At 40.1% G+C, this 21,952-nt stretch overlaps 1 protein-coding gene across 2 annotated transcripts in view; it reads left to right on the forward strand.

Moving 5' to 3' along the window:
- LOC146000016 (uncharacterized) overlaps positions 1-21,952 on the forward strand; it is a 67,208-nt gene that overhangs the window by 36,006 nt on the left and 9,250 nt on the right. Inside the window, exons 1-2 of one of the 2 annotated variants that reach the window (XM_083137323.1) lie at positions 416-605; positions 20,903-21,007. In XM_083137323.1, coding sequence (XP_082993449.1) covers positions 461-605; positions 20,903-21,007 — 250 coding nt within the window. In that variant the 5' untranslated portion in view covers positions 416-460. Of the gene's footprint in view, positions 1-415; positions 606-20,902; positions 21,008-21,952 lie in introns of those variants that run through there. The other variant, XM_083137322.1, reaches the window with a different exon arrangement.

Here is a 21,952-nt window from a genome sequence, read left to right on the forward strand (position 1 = left end):
ACAGAAACAATTAATAATCGCTAAAAATGCTAGTATGACAACCTCTTGGAAATAAGCGCGAAAATCTACTTCGAAATATCCCTTTTTCAAGAGAAAAATCCCTACGTATCGCCAATGGTCGTTTTGTGAGGGAAGGTACATTTCTGTGTTTAGGTCTTCTTTCGTCTCCTCCCCCCATTACCCAAAAGCAAACGTGGTGAAAAGGAGGAAAGGGGACAGGGGAATTTTTGTCGCGGACAGCCTGGCGCTATATCCGTCACGTGGTCAAACTCGAGCTGACGACGATGGGCTGAAACCGCCTTTTTCGTTTTGTTGGTGTCGCAGTGCGAGATGGAATACGAACAGATTATACACGTGCTGTTTTCGATGAAGGGTCATTGTGGTGTTAAGTAAACTGTTGACAGTGATGCGTGTGCAGGTGCCAAGTTCAGCCAACTGAGACCTTCCGTTGCAAGGGTGGATGATGCGCGCCGATTCGCTGCTGCTCGTCTTTGCCCTTTTCGGAATGTTTTCGCTCAGCGTGGCGAAGGAGTCGGGGGACATGGATCATGAAGTGACAAGGGACGAGGCGTTGGAAGTTGCGAAGGACCTGGAGTTATCTAAGTGTAAGTAGGCATTTCCACTGTACTTATTGATGGGCCATGGACGGGTTTCGTTTTTAATTCTTGAAATGAATGAAGCAGAGGTGAGGAGAGATGTAACAGTTGCACTGCAGGGAGTCAGTTAACCGGAAGGTTGTAGATGACTCATTCTCATTGGCGTGCCCAAGGAAGGGTTGGTGGGGGTCATGCCTCTCCCCTTTGGCACAGTATTATAATAAAAGAACGTCACAGCATGCCCGTAGCCAGGCAGGGGCCAGGGGGGTTCAGCCCCCCCCCCCCGGCACTGCCATCAGCCTCCTTTACATTAGGTAAACTATTTTGCATTTTTTGTTTGCAGTGAAGAGTGAAAATGTAGACAACTCACAACTTTAAGGATAAATCCACAGAATATGAACAGTATCTATTACATTCGCTCATTTTGTTTATGTACAGAAGTAGCTGTAAGTATTTAGAATATTCTCTAGACTTCAGAAAGTTCTTTCATACGGGAGCTTCTTTATCTGTACCTTCACTGTCCCTGTTGCAACCTCCCGTTTAGACAGAAATCTGCGACTTTGATGTCATCATACAAGTTCCATCCGCATTTGCGGCAAAGGTCAACAACAGGTCCCAAGTTTTGGGAAGGAAAGTTTAATTGCTTCGGCCGGGAGTGGAATATACTGTAGGCACTGTGATTAAATATTGTGCGTTTTTTGTGTGTGATATACATATCTGTATCATCTAAAATAGTATGGGGTGTGCAAGGAATAATTTCAGTATCAGTCAATTAACACTTCAAGAGATGTTTTAAAAGATGTAGAAAAATGTAGTATTTGTGTAGTATATGATATTTATAAATGAATGAGCGTCCCCCCCCCACACACAACATAATTTACCTTCATTTAATATTTTTTTTAAAAAATGGACTTGGTTTACAAAGCCCCTCCTGATAACCCGTGACCCCCCACCTGGAGATAAATTCTAGCTACGGGCCTGCGTGACAGGCACGGAAAGATGGCAAAATGAGGACTATTCCCTTTAGACAATCCTTGGCACTGCTTCCCCTTCCGCATTGGAGTATTGTCATTTATGTAAATTGACGATTTATTGTTAGTTAGGCTATAGGTGACTCGTGACTCAGGGGGAGGAGCGCTCTCTTTTGCCTCCCTTAATCCGTTTATGGTTGTAAAAAGTTGTATGTGGATGTAAGGCTTCAATATCCGCGTTTGGTGGTATGGGTTCCCATACAGCTATGGTAAACGCGCTTCCATTTGATGTTGCCCTTTATCGAATTGAACTACATTTCTAAGACAAGAAAGGACCTTGCTGAATAAAAATTAAGAGAGCCAACCTTCGTGGCGGAGTGGTTAGCAAAGCGCGCTACGAGGCCAGGGTCCCCGGGTTCGAATCCTGGCCTGGGCATTGATGTTATTTGTTAGTGTCCTTTCATCAATTTCATGATATCATCACCAGTGGCGTGCCCAGGATTTTCGAAAAGGGGGGGGGTTATGTATACTTTCTCTTGGTAGTCCGCCAGTATTTTGTCATATTTTCCTACCATTGACGTTCTTTTTTTTAGGAATATTGGGTCAAAGGGGGGTTATAACCCTAACCAACCCCCCATTGGGCACGCCACTGATCATCACTCATCCTCATCGTTGCGATTAGCCAAAAGTGTCAAAACGCGTCGCTAAAACTCAATTAATCAAGAATTAAATGCCACTCTTAGACTAAACCTAGTGACGCATCTGCTTTGAGAGGCAGAACCTGCCAACCGACTTTCACTCCTTGCCCTCACTACGCTGAGTCAGCGCCGAAATTTGGGGGATTGCTCGCACCAAAGACGAGGGTGCTCTGATGCGGGGCACATCCATTTTGCAACAAAAGCCAAAATTAAATGCTAAAAGTCGGTGGCGGCGAATGGGTTCCAAAACTGGGCCAAGGATAGTTTACTTCCCTAGGTAGATAAGGTTTGGCATAGTGTGGGGGCAAAAGTGGCGAAAGGGGGGGGGGCTGCCCTCCTAACCTAACCACACATGCATTATTAGACCTAAGCGGAATTGCAGGTCAGGAATTGTTAGGTTAAGAGGGTCAGGTTTACAGCTCTTAGCATTTAGTTTTGGCTTTTGTTGCCACACAAAGCACAGATTTCGAAAATAAGAGCAAAGGAGCACTGGAATGTAAAGGACTAACAGAAACTAGAAGAAAATCGGCACCATTCGATTCATTCAGAGATTTGACGTTCTATTCTGTCAACGACAGCTTCTGATTGCACTTCTTTTTTACGCAATCGTCCATGGTCACAAGTTTTTATTATTGGCTACTCGTATATGCTCCACATGACAGTAGTTCACGCCAGCAAACAGCTCTTGAGATACAGTAATGGCCTCAGAAGAGGAAACCTCCGGCCGGGTTGCCAGGTACGCCACAAGACAGTCTTCGCCCAACTTACAACCCAACCCGCAACCCCAACAAATGGCGTCCGCCCCGGGCGCTGAGGCAAAGTGAGCGCCAAAACCCAAAAGAGTCGTTGCCCAGTGGCGTGTCCAAAGGGAGGTGGGGGTCATAGTCCTTCCTTTGGTGGTTAGGACGCCCCTAAAAACGTCAAAGGCAGGAAAAGATGAAAAATAAGGAATGATCACTAACAAATATGTACGTACCCCATCCCCTTTTTCGAAAATCCTGGTCAAGTCACTGTCGTTGCACCTTATTAAATTAATATTATTGTTAGTTTGCAAAGAAATGCGTAGACAAAAATAAATAAATAAATACAAACCTTCTTGCTCGCTTCGCTCGTAATACAGCTTTATGTACGAAAGTCCTGTCATGTTTATAGTAGCGGCGATTAGGTGCCAAAACTGGAGCCAAGAACAATTTATTGTCTATTGGTAGACAAGGCTTATAGGCCAGTCAACAAAGGATGATTTTGGGGTCCAATAAGGAAAAAAATAGGGAAAGCTATAACAAATTTTATTATCTTCATAAAAGGGTTCTTGACAACATACTAATTTTGCACTCCTCTACCACCCCGGATTTGGCAGCCATCTTGGAAAAAATGCGCTCGAAATCAGTTTTTTGGAAATATCTCCCTTGGAAAGCATTTTACAGCAAAAGAGACTATGACAAAAATTAATCTACATACAATTCTGTACAAAAAATGTTCTGTGATTTTCTTCTAGGAAGCACCATTATGGCGCTAGAGAATCGAGTATTTTCACCTTTTTTCCCTCTCCAGAGTGAAAGAGCGTAACTCAAGAAAACGCTTTTGCATGATAGCTTGAGGCCTTATTTCTTATTAAAATGCCTATTATAAATGTTGTAAGGACTCTTCTTGAAAATGTATTCTCAAGTGGTAGTATATGTATATTAATTAAAACATAATTTTGTAATATTTAACATAAAACAAATGAACATAATGTCTGTATTTCTGCAACTGTTAGAAACCAAAACATCGCTTGTCTTCTGCCAGCAAGAATTCTTGTAAGTGAATAGATCGTCAGAATTGACGTGAGCTTGCAGATCGAAGCAAAAGCGACAGGCCACAATCTACACATGGATTTCGAAGCTAAGTGATGACACGGCCCCCTTTAGTCTAAAACATTCACCGTGTATGCGCGCACAACTGACGAGGTGCTACAAAGCACGGCATCGCGAACAAGGCCCCAGTTGGAGTGACACGTGCAGCTTGCCGTGTCGCGTCAGTTCGAAAAGTTGCATTTATTTCTTAAGATTGGTTTCCAAGAGACATGTGCTGCTTCCATCTGAAAGCTCCGTTCGTCTTCTATACTCTGTCCCGGGAATCTCTGGAGCGAGCCAACGAAGTAACTCGAGAAGACAGTAACTCGACCAATGAATACGTGAGAACGAATATAATTGCATGGTGGAGGGAAAACGACTGCAGCTACTAACCGCATACAGGGGCGTGTACTGCTTCGCCCGCCCACAAGCTTTCTCCTCTTCTCTAATGTAACACGCAGCCTTGTTCCAGAGATTCCCGGGACGGAGTATAGTAGAGGAAGGGAGCTTTCAGACGGAAGCGGCACGTGTCTCTTCGAAACCAATCTTAAGAAGTAAATGCAACAGTGTCAGATTTTGAACACTATAGCCCAATTTTTCTACAGCTACAAGTCCCCTTGCTCAATCTTTAAGGCGTTTACAGGGTATAATGCGAATAATCTGGCGGTGCAGCATCTTTGTCTCTCAGCGAGTGGTACAAAGAGGATCATAAAGAGAAGGCTTCTTGGTTGTCCACATCCCTACCTCATCAGCTATAACTGGTATGGGGCAAGTTTGTACTTAAAGTTTTCTCTGAATTGGTCTTGTGATTCTTTAGTAAAATAATTTATTAAATAAAAACTCTGGATCAACTGGATACAACACATCTGATTTTCACTTCACTCCAGTGATTAACTCTCTTATTTTGTTCAAACTTGACATTTGCCAAATTTTTACCAACGGTACTCAACATTGAAGACATTCCAACATCATAAGCATCAGAAGGATTGGTTTTCTTAATCCCTGTTACTTCCGTAATCATTGACTTTATATCATCAAAATCAGGGAATGGCGGGTGAGATGAGAATCGCTGACAAAAGATTGATTGAGTTTGAGTTTTAAGTCCACTTTACGCACAGTAAGGCTAATCAGGACTGAACCTACAGTTTAAAGTTTGATCCGAACCAATATGTGCCTCCACCGGGTATCGAACCTGGGACCGCTTGATTACAAGGAGACGACGTTATCACTGCGCCATCGGGGAGGCCTCACTGACAAAATAACTGAAAGTCTTGCTTATCCCTTGATATACGAGACTTTCGTGCATCGACGTGCTGCTCATCTATTTTATCTGGAAACTAATGAGCATGCCACAAAATCCACTTAGCATTGACTCTGGTCACTCGTTTGCCATCCCCACAACTCTTAATGAAGCGCCTTGTTCGATAACCGGTGGAGGCACATAGTGGTTCGGATCCTACTTTAAACTGTAGGTCCAGTCCCGATTACATTACTGTGAATAAAGTGGACTCAAAACACCAACTCAACAACAACAACAACTCTTAATGGAGCGCATCACGGCTCAGTTGTTATATCTGACCAGAACTTTTCTGATAATTTTATTATGGTTTGAATTGTTGTTTTAAGTTCACTTTACGCACAGTAATGTTAATCGGTTCTGGTCCTACAGTTTAAATTGGGATCCAAACCACTGTGCAATGTGTCTCCTACGGGTATCGAACCCGGGACCCGTTGATTACAATGGCGTTTTATTGTGAAACAACCTTTTTGGACAAAGTCAACATGCTCCTTTGGAGTTATCTTCTCTTTCAAAACATATTATCTCCTGCACACAGCTGTCATAAATAACTGCATGCAATGATAAAAGCAATTGAACTCATAAATGACATTCTGTAAGAAAGAACAAGTGTAATAAGTACAGTTTTATATAATATAAATACTACAAAACATCATGGAAAAGACGTTTTCGTTAGTTCCGCACTTGCAAAACTGAGCGGGAAAAAAAACATAAAATTTCTCGCTCAGCTAGCACTCAAACGGCGCATCCTAGAAGAAAAATGCACAGAACATTTTTTGTAGAGAATTTTATGTAGATTATTTTTTGTCATAATCTCTTTTGCTATAAAATACTTTCCAAGCGAGATATTTGCAAAAAACTTATTTTGGGCGCCATTTTTCCAAGATGACGGCCAAATCCAGGGTGGTAGAGGGGTGCAAAATTAGTATCTTGTTAAGAACCTTTTCTTGAAGATAATACAATTTGTTCCAGCTTTCCCTAATTTTTTTCCTTATTGGACCCCCTTATTGACTGGCCTATTAATATTAAGTAGCAAAAAGGAGCGGCACGTAACTTTCCCCTAATCGCCGTCACTGAAAACAGCTATTATCTAGGATTTGTTCACGGTGGTGTGATATGCGAGCTATCGATTTAAGGCTGGTGGTTGGTATGTGTACGAACGTTTTGAAAATTGGAAATTGTCAAAATCGGAAAATGGGCATTGTGATCAGTGGCGTGCCCAGGATTTTCGAAAGGGCGGGGTTACGTATACTTTTTTTGGCACTCAGTCCTCATTTGGTCGTCTTTTCGTGCCTTTGACGTTTTTTTTGTTTCAAAGAATATTGGACCAAAGAGGAATTATAACCCCCACGAACCCCCTCTCCCCTTGGGCACGCCACTGATTGTGATTAATTGATTATGAAGAAATATAGTTTTTATTTGCATTTAGAGTATTTCTAAATATTATTTGACGTGGTGTTTTATTTTAAAACAGATGAAACAAAATATTTTTATTGTAGAGGAGCGCACGCACTTGAGATAAAAGTGATAAAAATTTTGCTACGTATGCATTGTGGGGCGCGCTCAAATATTAAAAGCTACGAGGGGCGATCAGGTTGCTCCGACCCTAACATAGAAGGAATGACGTTACGATTGATTTTTTATTTTGTTATTGTTTAGTGATCCTTTATTTGCTTTCATTCCGAATTGCAAGTCTGAGTAGCGTACAGTTTTCTTTTTACAGGGGTTTAACTGAGTGAAGTTGTGTCAATGTGCCAGAATGGAGAAAACTGAGGTGAGTGCTTTGATCAAATATTTTGTGAAGAAGAAGTGGACGGTATCCAAAATTCATGAGGTCTTGGTGGATACACTAGGGGATACTGCTCCTTCATACAGTATGGTGAAGAGATGGTGTCGTGAGTTTGATTGTGGGAGAGAGTCGTGTGAGAATGAACATGCAGGTGGAGCACCAAAAACTGTCATGACGACCGAAAACATTAACAAAGTCCACGATATCGTGCTGAAGGATCGTCGAGTCACTCTCCGTCATGTTGCTGAGATGTGTGGCCTGTCATATGGCACTGTGCAAAACATAATTACCAAGGAATTGCAAATGAAAAAAATTGCTGCAAGATGTTTGCCTCGAAACCTCACCCCAAATCAGAAGCGCACCCGAGTGCTCTTCAGTCAAGAACTTCTAGACAAGTTTCGTGCTGATATAGACTATTTCCTTGCCCGATTTGTAACTATGGACGAAACATGGGTCCATCACTTCGACCCAGAAACAAAATCACAAAGCATGGAGTGGAAACACCCACATTCTCCACCAACGAAGATGTTCAAGGTGCAAACGTCAGTCAAGAAGGTGATGGCCTCAATTTTCTGGGACTGCAAGGGTGTCCTTCTTGTGGACTATCTACAAAGAGGCCAAACCATCACTGACACATATTACAGTGACCTAATCAAGAAATTACGTGATTCCATCAAGAAAAAGAGGCGTGGGATGTTGACCCGTGGTGTGCTCCTTCACCAGGACAATGCACCTGTCCACACTTCACGCATTGCGAGTGCTGCTATCGCAGATGCATCGTTCGAATTGTTGCCCCACCCTCCCTATTCCCCAGATTTGGCCCCCAGTGATTTCCATTTGTTCAAACATTTGAAGAATGACATTTGTGGGCAAAAATTTTCTGATGATTCTGAGGTGGTAAGGGCTGTGGTCTCATGGTTGGAGGACCAGTCGGAAGATTTTTTTTGCAAGGTGTCCAGGCGTTGGAGCACCGATGGGAAAAGTGCATTGGAGTTGCAGGGGAGTATGTTGAAAAATAAAATATTGAAACCCTATTGCCGCTCTTTCTATGTTAGGGTCAGAGCAACCTGATCGCCCCTCGTAGTGTGAGGGGAAAGGGCGATTTCTGTGCAGGTGGTGTCAAAAACTATGAACTTTTGCACCAAATGTGCATCGGTTATGTGATACTTAAGTGTGTAATACATGTGAAAATGCTTTTGATACTTTTTGATTGCGCGCAATTATTTAAGAAATTATTATTCAATGAGTGGTTAGTTCACTGTGCGAATTAAGCTTTTTGCTTTTGGGGGATGCTCAATCAGTGGCGTGTTGGTGATTTCATTTCTGGAGTTAGTTTTTTTTGGGGGGAAGGGGTAAACAAACTGGCGGTCTTAAGTACCTTATAACATTTGTTCTAACTTAGGTCATTAAATCTTATGATACCATTTAGAAACACTTAGTACATATTTTTACATTATAAGAAAACCCAAACTAAAGTACAAAAGGAACTATCGAACTATTGAGCAAATTTCTATTGCCAAGTTGTACAGTCCCCGGCAATAATAATGGGACACCTAGATCCTGCAATACTCGCTTCCCTGCAAGGCGTCATGTGTGTTCCATAACTGAACGGCGGTGGTAGACGTTGCCGTTGAGAATTAGCTAATAAAATCCACTTATCGCCGTAGACTTAGGCAACGCACGTAACGACTTGCAAGGAAGCGAGCATTTCAGGATCTAGAGTCGTTTTCACGTTCAGAAGACACAATGGGCTCTTATGGGCAATGCTTTTCTTATGGGAAATACGAGCGCGCTGTTGTCAAATTTCTGGATTTACAAATTTAGCTTAAGTAAAATCGGTACCTGCAGTTTTGCAGGAAATTTTGTAGAGAATACGATGGTGAACACAAAAAACTGGTAACTTGCTTACATAATTTTAGATAAATTAAAAACGCAAGTTTTCTGTGAAAACACAATTTTTACATTGTTTTCATTCCTAACGTTGAAACATGCCGTAAAATTGAAGCTTTCATTATGAAAAAAATTGACACTGTTTTTTAATTGTCGTAGGTGACGGTGGTGCTCAGAATTTATCAACACTTTAAAGCATATTTGCATTAAAAAATATTCAAATAAAGTATGTGGAGATTTTTTATATTCGTGCAGTAGAAAATGTCGTCGCTGGCCATTTTTTGTTCTGTAATTCCAAGTAAAAACTTCCACCGACAAAGTTGTGGAGAAAATAATGAAATTATTTTTTATAACCACTCAAAGGTTCCCAGAAATATTACTTCCATGCATTTGGAGTTTCTTTTTAACCCGAACCGCGCGCGAAGTAAGGAGACGTTGTCTGGCCATCTTGAGCTGACTCACCGCAGCATTCCGGTTAATCACCACCAAGTTTTCCAGTTATTTTATTTCCATTCAGTAAAAATATGAACTTCATGCAGTTTGTTATAATAGAATTGAAATTACTTAAATTTAATAATTGACAATTATTTCCAATGCTGCTGTTGTGAGCAACATTAGTGCTGTCGCAAATACACGTTGTTTTCGTTTACATTACTGTCGACATTAATGCTGAAATGAAGATCACCTTTCAGTTTCCAACGTACACATAAATTCATAGACACCATATTAACCTTTGAAAGGCTTTCCAACACGTGACAAAATATGGGGCTTCAAGATAGAAATATGACATGCCTTGCTTGAGTCATTCACGTCTTATCAGTTCACGTGGGCCATAACTCATTTGTTTGTTTGGGTTGCAACTTGAATCTAACCCATGTGCCAGGGTCCCCTTACTTGAGTGAGAGATGTGCTTTGGTCTGTTTAGACTTTTTCCCTCTCCCGAAAAAGTGTTTTCAGTTGTGTGAGCTCTCAGTGATTTTTACTTTTTTAAGTGATTTCTGAAGTGTCATATTCGTGCATTACACTCGCGTGTGTAGTGATCGCAATGGATCATAGTAAAAAGGGTAACTGTAACGTTCACAGTATAATATTAATGTTAATAATTACATATAATTATCATTATATATACAAAATATGTAACACCTTCATTGTGAAGGAAGGTCATCATTTCCCGGCAACATGAGCTAGCGCTGTATTGGCAACACTGTGCGGTTTCTCCATAAGCGCCGTTGTCTCTTCTGAACGTGAAAACGACTGCCCCATTTTAATTGCATCCAACCTACCTACAAAGTTTCTCGTGAAGACTTTAAGTTAGGTAGGGATCGCAAAACCGTCGATCGCGAGCTACCGGTCATTTCCAATAGCTAGTGAGGGATTTGGCTAGAATAGATTGTAGATAACAGTTCCAATATTTGAGTGAAATTTTGGCAGAAAGATCTGCTTTAGCTTATGAGATGGACATCTGGACAACTCGTTCCAATATCTGTAACAACTCATTCACCTAACATAACAAATATTCTGGATGAAAGTGAGTGCCATCCTTGTCATTCACATGGTAAGAATCAATATGATAATGATTTAGGGACAAATATTTACATTGTACTGTGTTTCTAAGAAAAGTATTTACATGATTTGAAGTCTCTTTAAGAAATGACAGCCTCTGTATGTTGGAGAGAAATTACAAATAATAATTTGATGTGATTTGATTTGATTTGATTCTTGTCATTTAGCGTCGCCTTTCTGCAACTTTTGGCTAATGACGACGATTAGGATGAATGATGAAATTCATAAGGGACACTCACATGCTCATTCCAGGATCCGAACTAAAGCACCATCGCTTCTTAGTGCTGTAAAGTTTTTATAAACCAACAAAAAATCGTAAAAAAAACAATCCACACTAGCTCATCATGCATTTTGAAATGTGGGAAGTAGCTTGAAAACAAATGGGAAAGAGCCTGCTGTTTTCTCGGTTCGGTGAGTTGTTCACTTGCAGATTTGTTTTATTTGATAATCCACAATGTTGTATGCTCTTCCACAAGGAAAGGATGACTGGACCATTAATTGACATGAACGATTTTTCAATTGTGTTTTGTACAAAGTTAAGATATGACAGTATGTATAATACTTGTTCGTACAGGCTGTATACATTGTATGAAACCCCTCTGTACGTGCTCAGTTGGCGAAATATGATAACGAAAGGTGCCTTCGAAAAGGTAAATTGTACAAAAGATGCGAGATGCAGTAATTGTACTGGATGGAGAGTATTATAAACCGTTTGAGGTTGTATGGTGTATGTACCTTTCTTGTTCTACACACGAGTCACTTAGTGACCATGTCACGTCTTTGTGTGCAGCACACTGCGTTTTTGTACTTACAGCTTCGGTTGCAGGTCTGTGTAATCACTCTGTCACCGTTCAACCACCCTGCCAGCGTGGACAGTCCGTAATGGGGAAGCGAAAGGAGCTTTGCTCTGACCTTAAAGGTGTGATAGTGAATCTTGCTCTTAAAGGACATTCTTTGAGGGAAATGGGGTCATTAGCGAACAAATCGCATTCTACTGTGCAGTACATAGTATATAAAGTCAAATATGAGGATTCAACAAAGAATCGGGCAAGAAGAGGAGAAAAGGCTAACCGAAAGAGAGGAGAGACAAAATAAGGCATATCCAAAATTAAGTGATTCCGAAATTGAGATCACGGGTAGAAAATGCAACAGGAGAGACAGAGCAATTCAACCGTACGTCGTGCATTATATCATGAAAGAATGCAAAAAGCCATGTGCATAAAGACCAGGAGTTCTGGGACAACGAACGTCATCTGCTCCGATGAGACCAAAATAAACCTTTTCGGATCAGATGGTGTCCACAGGGTGTGGAGGAAGGAGAATGAAGAAAGCAATGTACCATTCTTGTGAACATCATTTGAGCAAGACTTTTTTCTAGCGGTGTACTTTATCATTTCACTTTCCAACTACCTCTGTACGGATAAGACTGGTACATACAGTATATGCTTTCATTTCAATTTCTTTGAGGGGGATAAAAACATCCCTGGCAGGGATAAAAGTGATTTTATTTTCCCGAAAATAATATTTTTGTAAAGGGGGGGGTCCCCGCCATTCCCCCGTTAATTCGCGCACTGCGCATTGGTTGTGTGATATTTATGTATATTTCCTCGTGGGAGTTTTTAATTGCACGCTAATTTTTAGGAAATAATAATTCAAGGACTGTAAGTTTCCCATGCATGAGTGATTGGTGACTTGCTTTGGTAGCCCCAGTGTTGGCGTCACTCGCAGCAGGCAGGCGCTTCAGCTAGACAAAACAACAGGCCCTGCAGAAGCCAACAGCTTGCTTCCGAGGCTCTTGTTTCAGAAGCTGCTGACTGGCCTTTTTTTAAATGTGTTTCTGCGTATATCCTTCACACAGCATTAACAGACCTGGTGATTCAGAGGCTGCGAACCAACTGAGGCATTCGAGTCACGTACTTTCCATTTGCGACGGATCAGAAGTCACGGCATTTGTGGAATTGTTGCTGGACAGAGGTCGTTTTCTTCGCACCACATGGCTGGAAATGAACCGTGGAGGGCGTAAGAATGTCAAATATCAGCAGATAGCGTATTCGGTAATGCCAAGGGCTAAACATATAATATAGCATGTGTAATTACTTTTTCATATATCTCCTACTCACATATTATTTACTGAAGCCCATGTACTGTCACCCAGTAATCCTGTTATCTTATTCTACTATCGCACATCCTCCAAGTCATAAGTGGTCGGCACAATAGATAGGGATTTGAAAGTTTTGTTATTTTAATGGTACTGTAGTCTTCGACATTTTTAAACGTCCTTCGTTTCCCCAATCAGAGAAAAATCACAGCCATATATCTATCTAGGGGTGGATGGGGTAAAATGAAAGGCAACCAAAAAGTGCATATTTCTTATTTCTCGCATATAATTTCATTTGAGTCACAGTAATACAGTATCTGTTAATTGTTGCAGTGGTGGGCAGGAACATGATAACTTCAAACTGAAGCAATGTTTTTTATGGGGACAATACTATTATGAAAGAAAATGTGCATCCTTCCCCCCATGGAAAAAATATCTTGCTTGCCCCTCCCTAGAAAAGTCCTGCGGACGTCCACAATGACAGAGGGGGCTGATTCAGAGTTCCCAAGCAGGCCCGTAGCGAGGGGTACGCTCGGAGGGTTGAAGTCTAGGACACCATGCACAGAGGGCGTTAATCAAAGCTTTTTTTAAACAAATAAGAAATAAAAAATACATCAAGTCAATATGCGACGAGAAATTTGCACTTGGCAGAGGTTTATATTCTGGTAATACACTGCTGGAATTTTCTGCTTCTCGAAGTAGTAGTAATTGTACGTTTTTAAGATGTTCTTCAGACATAGGGTTGCCAGACGTCCTGTATATACGGGATTGTCCCCTTTTTTTAAAAAAAAATGTCCCGGTATCCCTGAAAATGTTCTCGGGACGCCCATTTGTCCCGTATTTAGCTAAGGAAATAACGAATTCAAATTTCGAAATCATTTTATACAAGAAATTCATAAGTTATAACTAACCTTTCTATGATGACTGTTCAGGGGACCAAAGAACGCAATCGACTGGACTTAACGACAGTGGAAAGCATATTGCAATCTAGTGAATGAGAATAAGCCATGTTCTGAATTTTATAGTAATGCATTGGAAAAAAAGATCCTCTTAAAGGACGCCCAGAGTTCACTCAAATATGAATATATTTTGTCAAAATGTTAAAAATTAGGGATTAACAATGCTTTAAACAGCAATTGATTTTGTAATTTTAAAAAAGTTATATAAAAAATAAATTTAACTATATCCATGTCTATATAATCTGTATGGCCCGTTTTTTTTTATTTTAGAAATCTGCCAACCCTATTCAGACACTAAGACAACTGAGTTCTTAAATATGCTAAACCTTTTTTTAATCGGAAATGAAAACTACGAATCTTTAAAGATAACCTATATTATTTTTATTGAGTTTTTATTTTTGTTTCCTCTTTTCAAAATTTGCAGCATGTAAATTTCACCAACCATGGCACAAGAACAAAAATATCGAAGAACGCACATAAAATGAGGGTGCTTGGTAGTTGCGGGGGGTGGGGGGGGGGGCACAAAACACCAATCCTGCCTAGGGCGGCTGTTGCTGATAGACGAGAAGAAGAAAAAGATGTGGGAAAGCTTTCGACTGTCAACCGTGGCACGCGCTGTGGTTTCGGCACAAACGGAAAAGGGGTAAGGACGCCTAATCGTACCTCTTTTCCTAAACACTAATTTTGATGAAAATAACACTGAATTTTTTTAAAAGCTAAAAGCGAGTTCAAGGGAAAAAATAGTCCCGAAATTTTCAGGTTTCTAATTGGAAAGTTTTTTGTGAACTGGGTGAAAAAAGCGTCCCTGATCGTAATCCCGCTAACACCTTCCCTGCCCACTGTGCATGAAGGACCGTCCATTTCGGTCCACAGACGGATCGACCTCGGTACTCTGGCTTGCGTGGCGATCGACATCATTTTTCCGCTTGACAACAACCCAAGGTATCCGTTGGATAAGCCTACTGCCGAGGTTTCTGTTTCATTAGGCTGGCCGCACACCAGGCTTCGCGCAAGGCCCTCTCCCCGCCCCAAAAATCGAAATCGCCTGTGAGGGGGAAAACCAGAAATATGTCTCATATTTCCTCGACTCGAATGGCTGTGTAACATGAATACAGGTAATTGATGGGTCGAAATATTTCAGCCTGTTAATTGTGTTCAATTTATCTCCATTTGGATTTTGGATTTTCGTCGACTTCCTCTCACTACATTGGTTCTACCTGACTGTCGTATTGGCAACGCCATCCGCTTGTAATCAAGAGATCCCTGGTTCGATCTGCGGTGAAGGTACATTGCATATTTACTTTAAACTGTAGGCTCAGTTAACCTTTCGAAATTAGAGGTCCCAAGTTGAAACATTGTACTAGAATTGTTGGTATTGCACCTGTATAAATTTTCCAACACTTTTGATGAGTAGACTCAGTACTTCTAGCGACTAAACAGAATTTTTGGCGACTTAATTCAGAAATTTTAGCGACTAGACTCAGAAATTTCGGCGAGTAGACTCAGAAATTTCGGTGAGTAGCCTCAGAAATTTCGGCGAGTGGACTCAGAAATTTCGGCGAATAGACTCAGAAATTTCGGCGATTAGACTCAGAAATTTTGGCGAGTAGACTCAGAAATTTCGGCGACTAGATTAAGAAATTTCGGCGAGTACACTCAGAAATTTTGGCGAGTACACTCAACTTTTGACGACTATACTCAACTTTTCGCAAGTCCATTCAACAAATTTTGGCGTGTAGACTTAGAATCTTTGATATGTGGGCTCAGAACTTTCGGCGAGTAGAACCTTTCGGCCAATAGATCGAGAGCTTTTGTTTAATAGTTCATCTAATGCATAGACAGGAAAATCGGGTCTGGACATATAGTTTAAAATGAGATCCGAACCACTATGTGCCTCGAAATTAATTAAGTGTTGTCTGAGGAAACTAAAATTTCATTAGATTCGGCGGTGGACAACTAATTTAAATTTAATTTTATATTTGTCAAGAAATCTAGACAAAATCGATCTATTACTCTTTATGACTGTGCTATTATTTATTAATATTTAATTTCAAGGTTACACATTGACTAATGTATAATTTTTGCAAAAAAAATTTTTTTAAAAAAAAACAGAAAGATATTTACGAGTAAAGTTGTTGAGATCAAGACATTAAAGTTAAACCAAAAATTACCAGTTCGTTGTCTCATGAAGATTGACAACCACTCCTTTGTAGGATACAAATCTAGGACCCATTGCACTGCGCTAAATTCATCACTGCAGAAGATGGTGTTTTAAAGTGATGGAACATTTAACATACGTATAGTGATTTATGGCCTTTTAAAAAATCACAATGTAAAGCGACAAGCCTCTGCTATCAGGGCGAGTCCGTCCGACCAATCTAATAATTTGCTCACAACCCTCTTTCTTTAAGGTGACCAGTATTAGCCGGGACAGTAATTTTTTTGGGTCTCTCTCATTTTTTTTAACGAAAAACGAGGACACCAAAGTGTCCCCGTTTTGTGACAATAACTTATCGCTATAGAATTACTGCAACAATACACCTTCTCTACTATTTATTACTACAGTGACATTGTTGCGTAGAAATTATTTTACATTTCAATGTCAACAATGGGCCATGTTCCAACTTTCTTACAGTATTGGAGTTTCCTCTCTGTTTACCTGGAACTAATGCCCCTCCACTAAACGAAAGGAGTGTTTTCGCACATGAATGACGTGTGGACAATTGGCAAGAATGGTCTTTCAGCCCAAACTGTCAAAGCTATGTTGATTAATAAGGTGAACTATAATGACACGTGTTTAAACGTTAGCAAAATGTTACTTGAAAAGAAGGATATACTGAAGAAGATTCATTCATCGGCAAAATATTAATGAATGACTTCTAATTCTAAAGGAATGATTGGTTGGTTGATTTGCTTTATTTTACTTAGCTTTTTTTTGTGCCACTTCTGGCTAATTTGCGAAAATGGGGATGACTGATGGTATGAAAATGATGGATAGACACAAACATCCATGGCCAGACCTGGATTCGAAACCGGGACCCCTGGCGTCGTAGTGCGATGTGCTAACCACTCCGCCACGGGGGCCTACCGGACTGCTTGGTTGGAGTGCAGTGCATATCACCATATTATGTAAGTTATTTATACAGTATTTATTTATTTATATAGTTTTAAAACAAGTATTTGTGACAAAAAAGTTTTATTAAAATATGTAAATTTTTCCGTCACGTTTTGTCCCTTTTTCCATGAGCAATATATGAGAAATGTCCGGTTTTTGTTGTTTTAAAAATCTGGTCATCATATCTCTCTCACATCAACAAAAGAGTAGCTTCGTGTTTCACTAAACCGCAGGCAGGTTGGAGTAAATCCTGAACAGATCCTTTGTATTGCAGGACCAAGAATTCAAGGCATGGGGAGAAGTTGTTTACAGCGGCCCTTCAGTACCCGAGAGTTTCTTTTCCTTCTTCCCGCCTTCTTTCTTGACCCTAAATATTTCTTCGCTGTCAAGCACATCTGTTTGGGAACGAAGGACACGGGCGTGAAAGTTTTTAAAGTATATCAAGGTTAGGTGCAAAGTTCGCTTCGCATCTAATGTAGATGAAGGATTTTGTAAATGAGCACTAGATCGATAGATGGCACTCTTAGCCCTGATGTACTCTAGTGAGGTGCGCACACATACCAGTAGTCAGGGAAAAAATCGGGGGGAGATTGCCAAAAAAATGTTAGGAGGGATCAGGCCATTGATAAAATTTGAATAATAAAAATAATAATGAATATTATTACACAATAGTAATTAAAATCTCATAAGAACTAATTTTATTATATTTGTTATTATTATTATTGCTGATGTTATATCCTTGAGGAGACTTTTCTACTCGATCCAACAGATGAATGAGTATCCAGCACAATTGTTTTTCATTGTCCTTTTACATTTCATACAATTAGTGTACTGAAATGCATAGTTGTTCTATTTTGTTATTAACTTTTATATTTATTGTTCAAGAAAAAGCTTTCAAAGTTATGGAATTACTTGACTTCTCGCATAAAACTTAAAATTTGGAATTTTCAAAACTGTGGAATCATTTATTCATTCGATTAAAAAGTAGATTATGAAAATACATAAACTGGTTTCTGGTTTCTGAACTTCCTTGCCAGAAGTTTCAGGGGGTTCACCGCACAGCTTGTCCTGTCGCTTCATTTCCAAAGGGTTCGCTTCCAAGCGACACTACTCGCGTGCCGCTTGTCGCCTCGGTCTAAAAGCTCCCTAAAGCATTGTTTGATTGATTTGCTTTATTTTACTTCAATTTTTGTGCCACTTTTGGCTAATTTGCGAAGATGGGGGTGAATGATGACATGATGAAATTGATGAATGGACACTCACAAACATCCATGCCCAGGCCAGGATTCGAACCCGGGACTTCTGGCGTTATCCCTAAAGCAAATATTGTGTGGGTGTATTCGAAAATCTCACCTAATCTTATCTCGGAACATTACAGTCGTATTGTCTTTGTGAAGATAACTGCTAACAAGGACACCACTTTGTTCGTGATTTGCAGAAGTGGAAAACATGGCGTGAAAATGTTCGATAAACCTTGCAAAGTAAAATGCTTTTTTTTTCCATTTGTGATTAATCGCGAAATTGAGAATGAATGATGATATAATTAAACTGATCAAGGGACATTTACAAAGAACACCCAGGCCCTATACCTTGTCCCATTTATCTCTGGAACAAGGCCGCGCATAGCGTCAGAGAAGGGGAGGAATCGAGCGACGCTTTTCTCTCCTTCACGCAATACCTTTCCCTCTCACGTGTTCATTGGTGGAGCCGTCTCGCGTCACTACTTGCGCAGAGACTTGTTTTCGTTCACCTGCTCCAGAGATAGGTGGGACAGAGTATAGCTCTGCTAACCACTCTGCCACGGAGGCCGGTTCATTTGCGTCTGTAAATCGTTCAACGGGATGTAAACGTAAATTCTCTTCAGCAACGCTTAATGACCATCATCCCCTCCACCTTGTCTGCTCTACATGAAATTTTATTTTGCTTCGATTGTTTTGCAACTGCCTCACACATGCGTGACCTTGAGTCATACATTTTTTTCGGTCTTTCACCGGTGAGTAATAGCACATAGATGTAGGAACTCTTTCACGCAAAAGGAGTCGGCCGTTTCCCACTTTTTACATGCTGTTTATCTAATGTGTGACTGGACTGGTGTATTCATTCAGAGGCAGCATCAAGGGTGGTCCAAAGTATGTCGTGGCCCGCCCCGTGAAATGTAGTAGGCAAATTTTATGATAAAAATAAAACGGAAGTGTGCATATAATGATAAATTGTTTTAATAGGCATATCTTTCTAATGAGTACTGGTTTTAGTATTTTTCAAGATTTACTATTAACGCAACACATCGTATTACTTTATAATTTTTAATTCTTGCTACATCATGTTGTGAAGTGTAGAAACACGTACAATTGAACGCATTTTCAATGTATAAATGTCCTACAATCGAATATATCCTTGCTTGTATTATGTAATAACAACGGGATATCAAAATAATTTTACTTGAAGATGTGGCCACCTACATATTTGACAGCTATCTGTAGTGGACCATCCCCACACTAGAGAGTCTGATGCCGCGACTGTCTTTATTTGCCACCTTTGGCTAATCGCGCAGATGACTGATGATTTTTATGAATCGACACTCACAAAAAACACCCACACCCAAGCCGGGATTCGAATCCGTGATTCTTGGCATCGTAGCGCGCTGTGATTATGTGATAACCACTCCGCCACAGAGATCGTGTGTAACAAATTTCGAAAAATGCCCTTGATGCAATTTATGCATGGATGATATACAGGGTGTCCGAATTGAAACGCTCTAATGGAACTGTAACTGTATTTGATGTTCTAATGAATTATAGCCTCCCCGATGGCGCAGTGGTAGCGTCCTCGCCTTGTAATCAAGGGGTACCGGGTTCGATACCCTGTGGAGGCACCTAGTGGTTCGGATCCCACTTTAAACTGTAGGTACAGTCCCGATTACCCTTTCTGTGCATAAAGTGGACTTAAAACAACAATTTAATCAAACCAAATGAATTATACATCAATGAATGTACGTAGTCATAAAGTTTCTGTGAGCATGTACATTTTTAGTACATTTAGTACATTTCTACATACGAGTCGCACGGAGGATGTCCAGCCGGTAAACGATTTCCCGCCAGGTTGCCTGTAGCATGTGCTGACTGTCCCAGTGGCAATTGTAATCCTTCAAGGAAGCTGTTCTATAGTTCAGTTGTCGCTGGTTGAATACACTGGACAGGATCAGTGCGACTCGTGGGGGCACATGTAAAAATGTACTAAACGTATTACTTGCTACATTTTGCTCACAGAAACTTTATGACTACGTATATTAATTGACGTATAATATCATTTGGATACATCAAATACATGTGGAGTTACAGACAGTTGCCATTAGGGCGTTTCAATTCGGACACCCTTTATTTTAATATCGTAAGATTTAAATGAAAATCGAATCCGCGGTTGCCTTACGTACATTTACGTGACGTAATTTCTGATTAGCCAATGCATTTTCCTATCCTTTGGTTAAATGCCAGAAAAGTGACGCTAAGTAACAAATCAAATATCCCTTGCTTAACTTTATGCGTTATTCACTCAACATTGGGATCGAAACCATGCATGCAGAAACTTTCTCTGCGATTTTCTAGCGCGCAAGAAGCGTAGCGTAGCACTTTACTGTTGAAAGAACGAGAAGACTGTGTTAAGGAGGGAAGATCATTGTTGACATGTTCTTCGTTTTTAATGTGTGAACCGTGGGAAGAAATTAGTTGTATTCCTTCCTTCGTCCCGTTATAACACGAGGAAGAAACCATGACCCGAAACAAATTGCCTAACGTCACCCGATTTTTCTGCACTAATAATTTCCCAAGGTCGATGAAAACAATAACAATATACTTCTCCATATTTTTAAGGTCGACTGTACTTTTAGTAAAATTTACGATGAGCAGCAGAATGCATTAATGACACGATTTTACCATAAGGAAACATTACTAATTGCCTTTTCTTCTTTCTCCCTTATCCTTGGGTATTGTCTAACCTTGATATGTATTTCCGTAATGTGCTATCAATATTTGCTATTGTTTTGTAAACTAGTTCACTTTCGTTTCTTGTATAACGTGGTTTTCGCTTTCTCTTTCCAGTAAGGAATTCAGCGGGCTGTAACGTTTGCACAAGTGAAGAGTTTGAGTACTGCACAAGTGACAAGGTCATCAAGGATCATTGCTGCTGTGATGGGCGTTATCAAGGTAAAGTACCGTTTGTCTTCTTAGGTTGACCGCAACATCAGTGAACAAGAGAAACTGAATTTGCGGTGCGCACTTTGTTTTGAACCCAACCTTTCCAAATTCCTACCCATTTCCTGGTATTTTCTAGATCTCGGACCTTTTAGTATATTCGTGTTTCACAGGTATTGGTTTCCTTACAATATTCCTAAATTTATTTGATTGTAAGTTATTTCTTTGAATAACAGCTAAAATTCTTTTTTATTTTTCTCTTCCACTGTCCTATGTTTCCCATTTCCTCATTATTGTAATATTATTTCTTGTATTATTGATTATTTTCAAAAGCATACACTGCATCTATGTCTACGTGGGTTAACGAAAACAATTAAACACATACAATACACATCAAACTTAACAACAATTTGTATATACAGTTGATTATGTCAAGATGAACACAGTGTATATTTGCAATATCGTTTAAATATAATAATTATTGTAACTAATTTGTCAAAATTTGGAATTAATTACAATGTGCAAAATTATTGGAACGTTCCCTTAATGAAGTGCTTAATTGTCACTTCAAAAACGTTCGAGAAATGCTTGTTCTAACTAACTAACTCTCTAGCTTTGTTAAACCCGAAGGTTTATGGCTGCAGCAACGCATGCCTTCCATCTGTCCCTATCCTGGCCAAGATCAATCCAATCTTTTCCATTGTTATCGATTTTATTTAGGTCCTTCTCCATCTTCATCTTGGCCTTCCAACAGGTCTCTTACCATCAGGTTTCCCAACAAGAAACCGTAAACTCTTCTTTCCTCTCGCATTCGTGCCACATGCTCTGCCCACCTAAATCTACTTGATTTAATTATTCTAATAATATCCGCACATGAATACAAATTATGCAGTTCTAAATTATGTAACCTTCTCCACTCATCTGTTCCATCCCTTTCAGGTCCAAATATTTTTTTGA

The sequence above is a fragment of the Lepisma saccharinum genome, chromosome 16 (assembly GCF_977018435.1).
Source record: "Lepisma saccharinum chromosome 16, izLepSacc3.1, whole genome shotgun sequence".
Taxonomy (NCBI): domain Eukaryota; kingdom Metazoa; phylum Arthropoda; class Insecta; order Zygentoma; family Lepismatidae; genus Lepisma; species Lepisma saccharinum.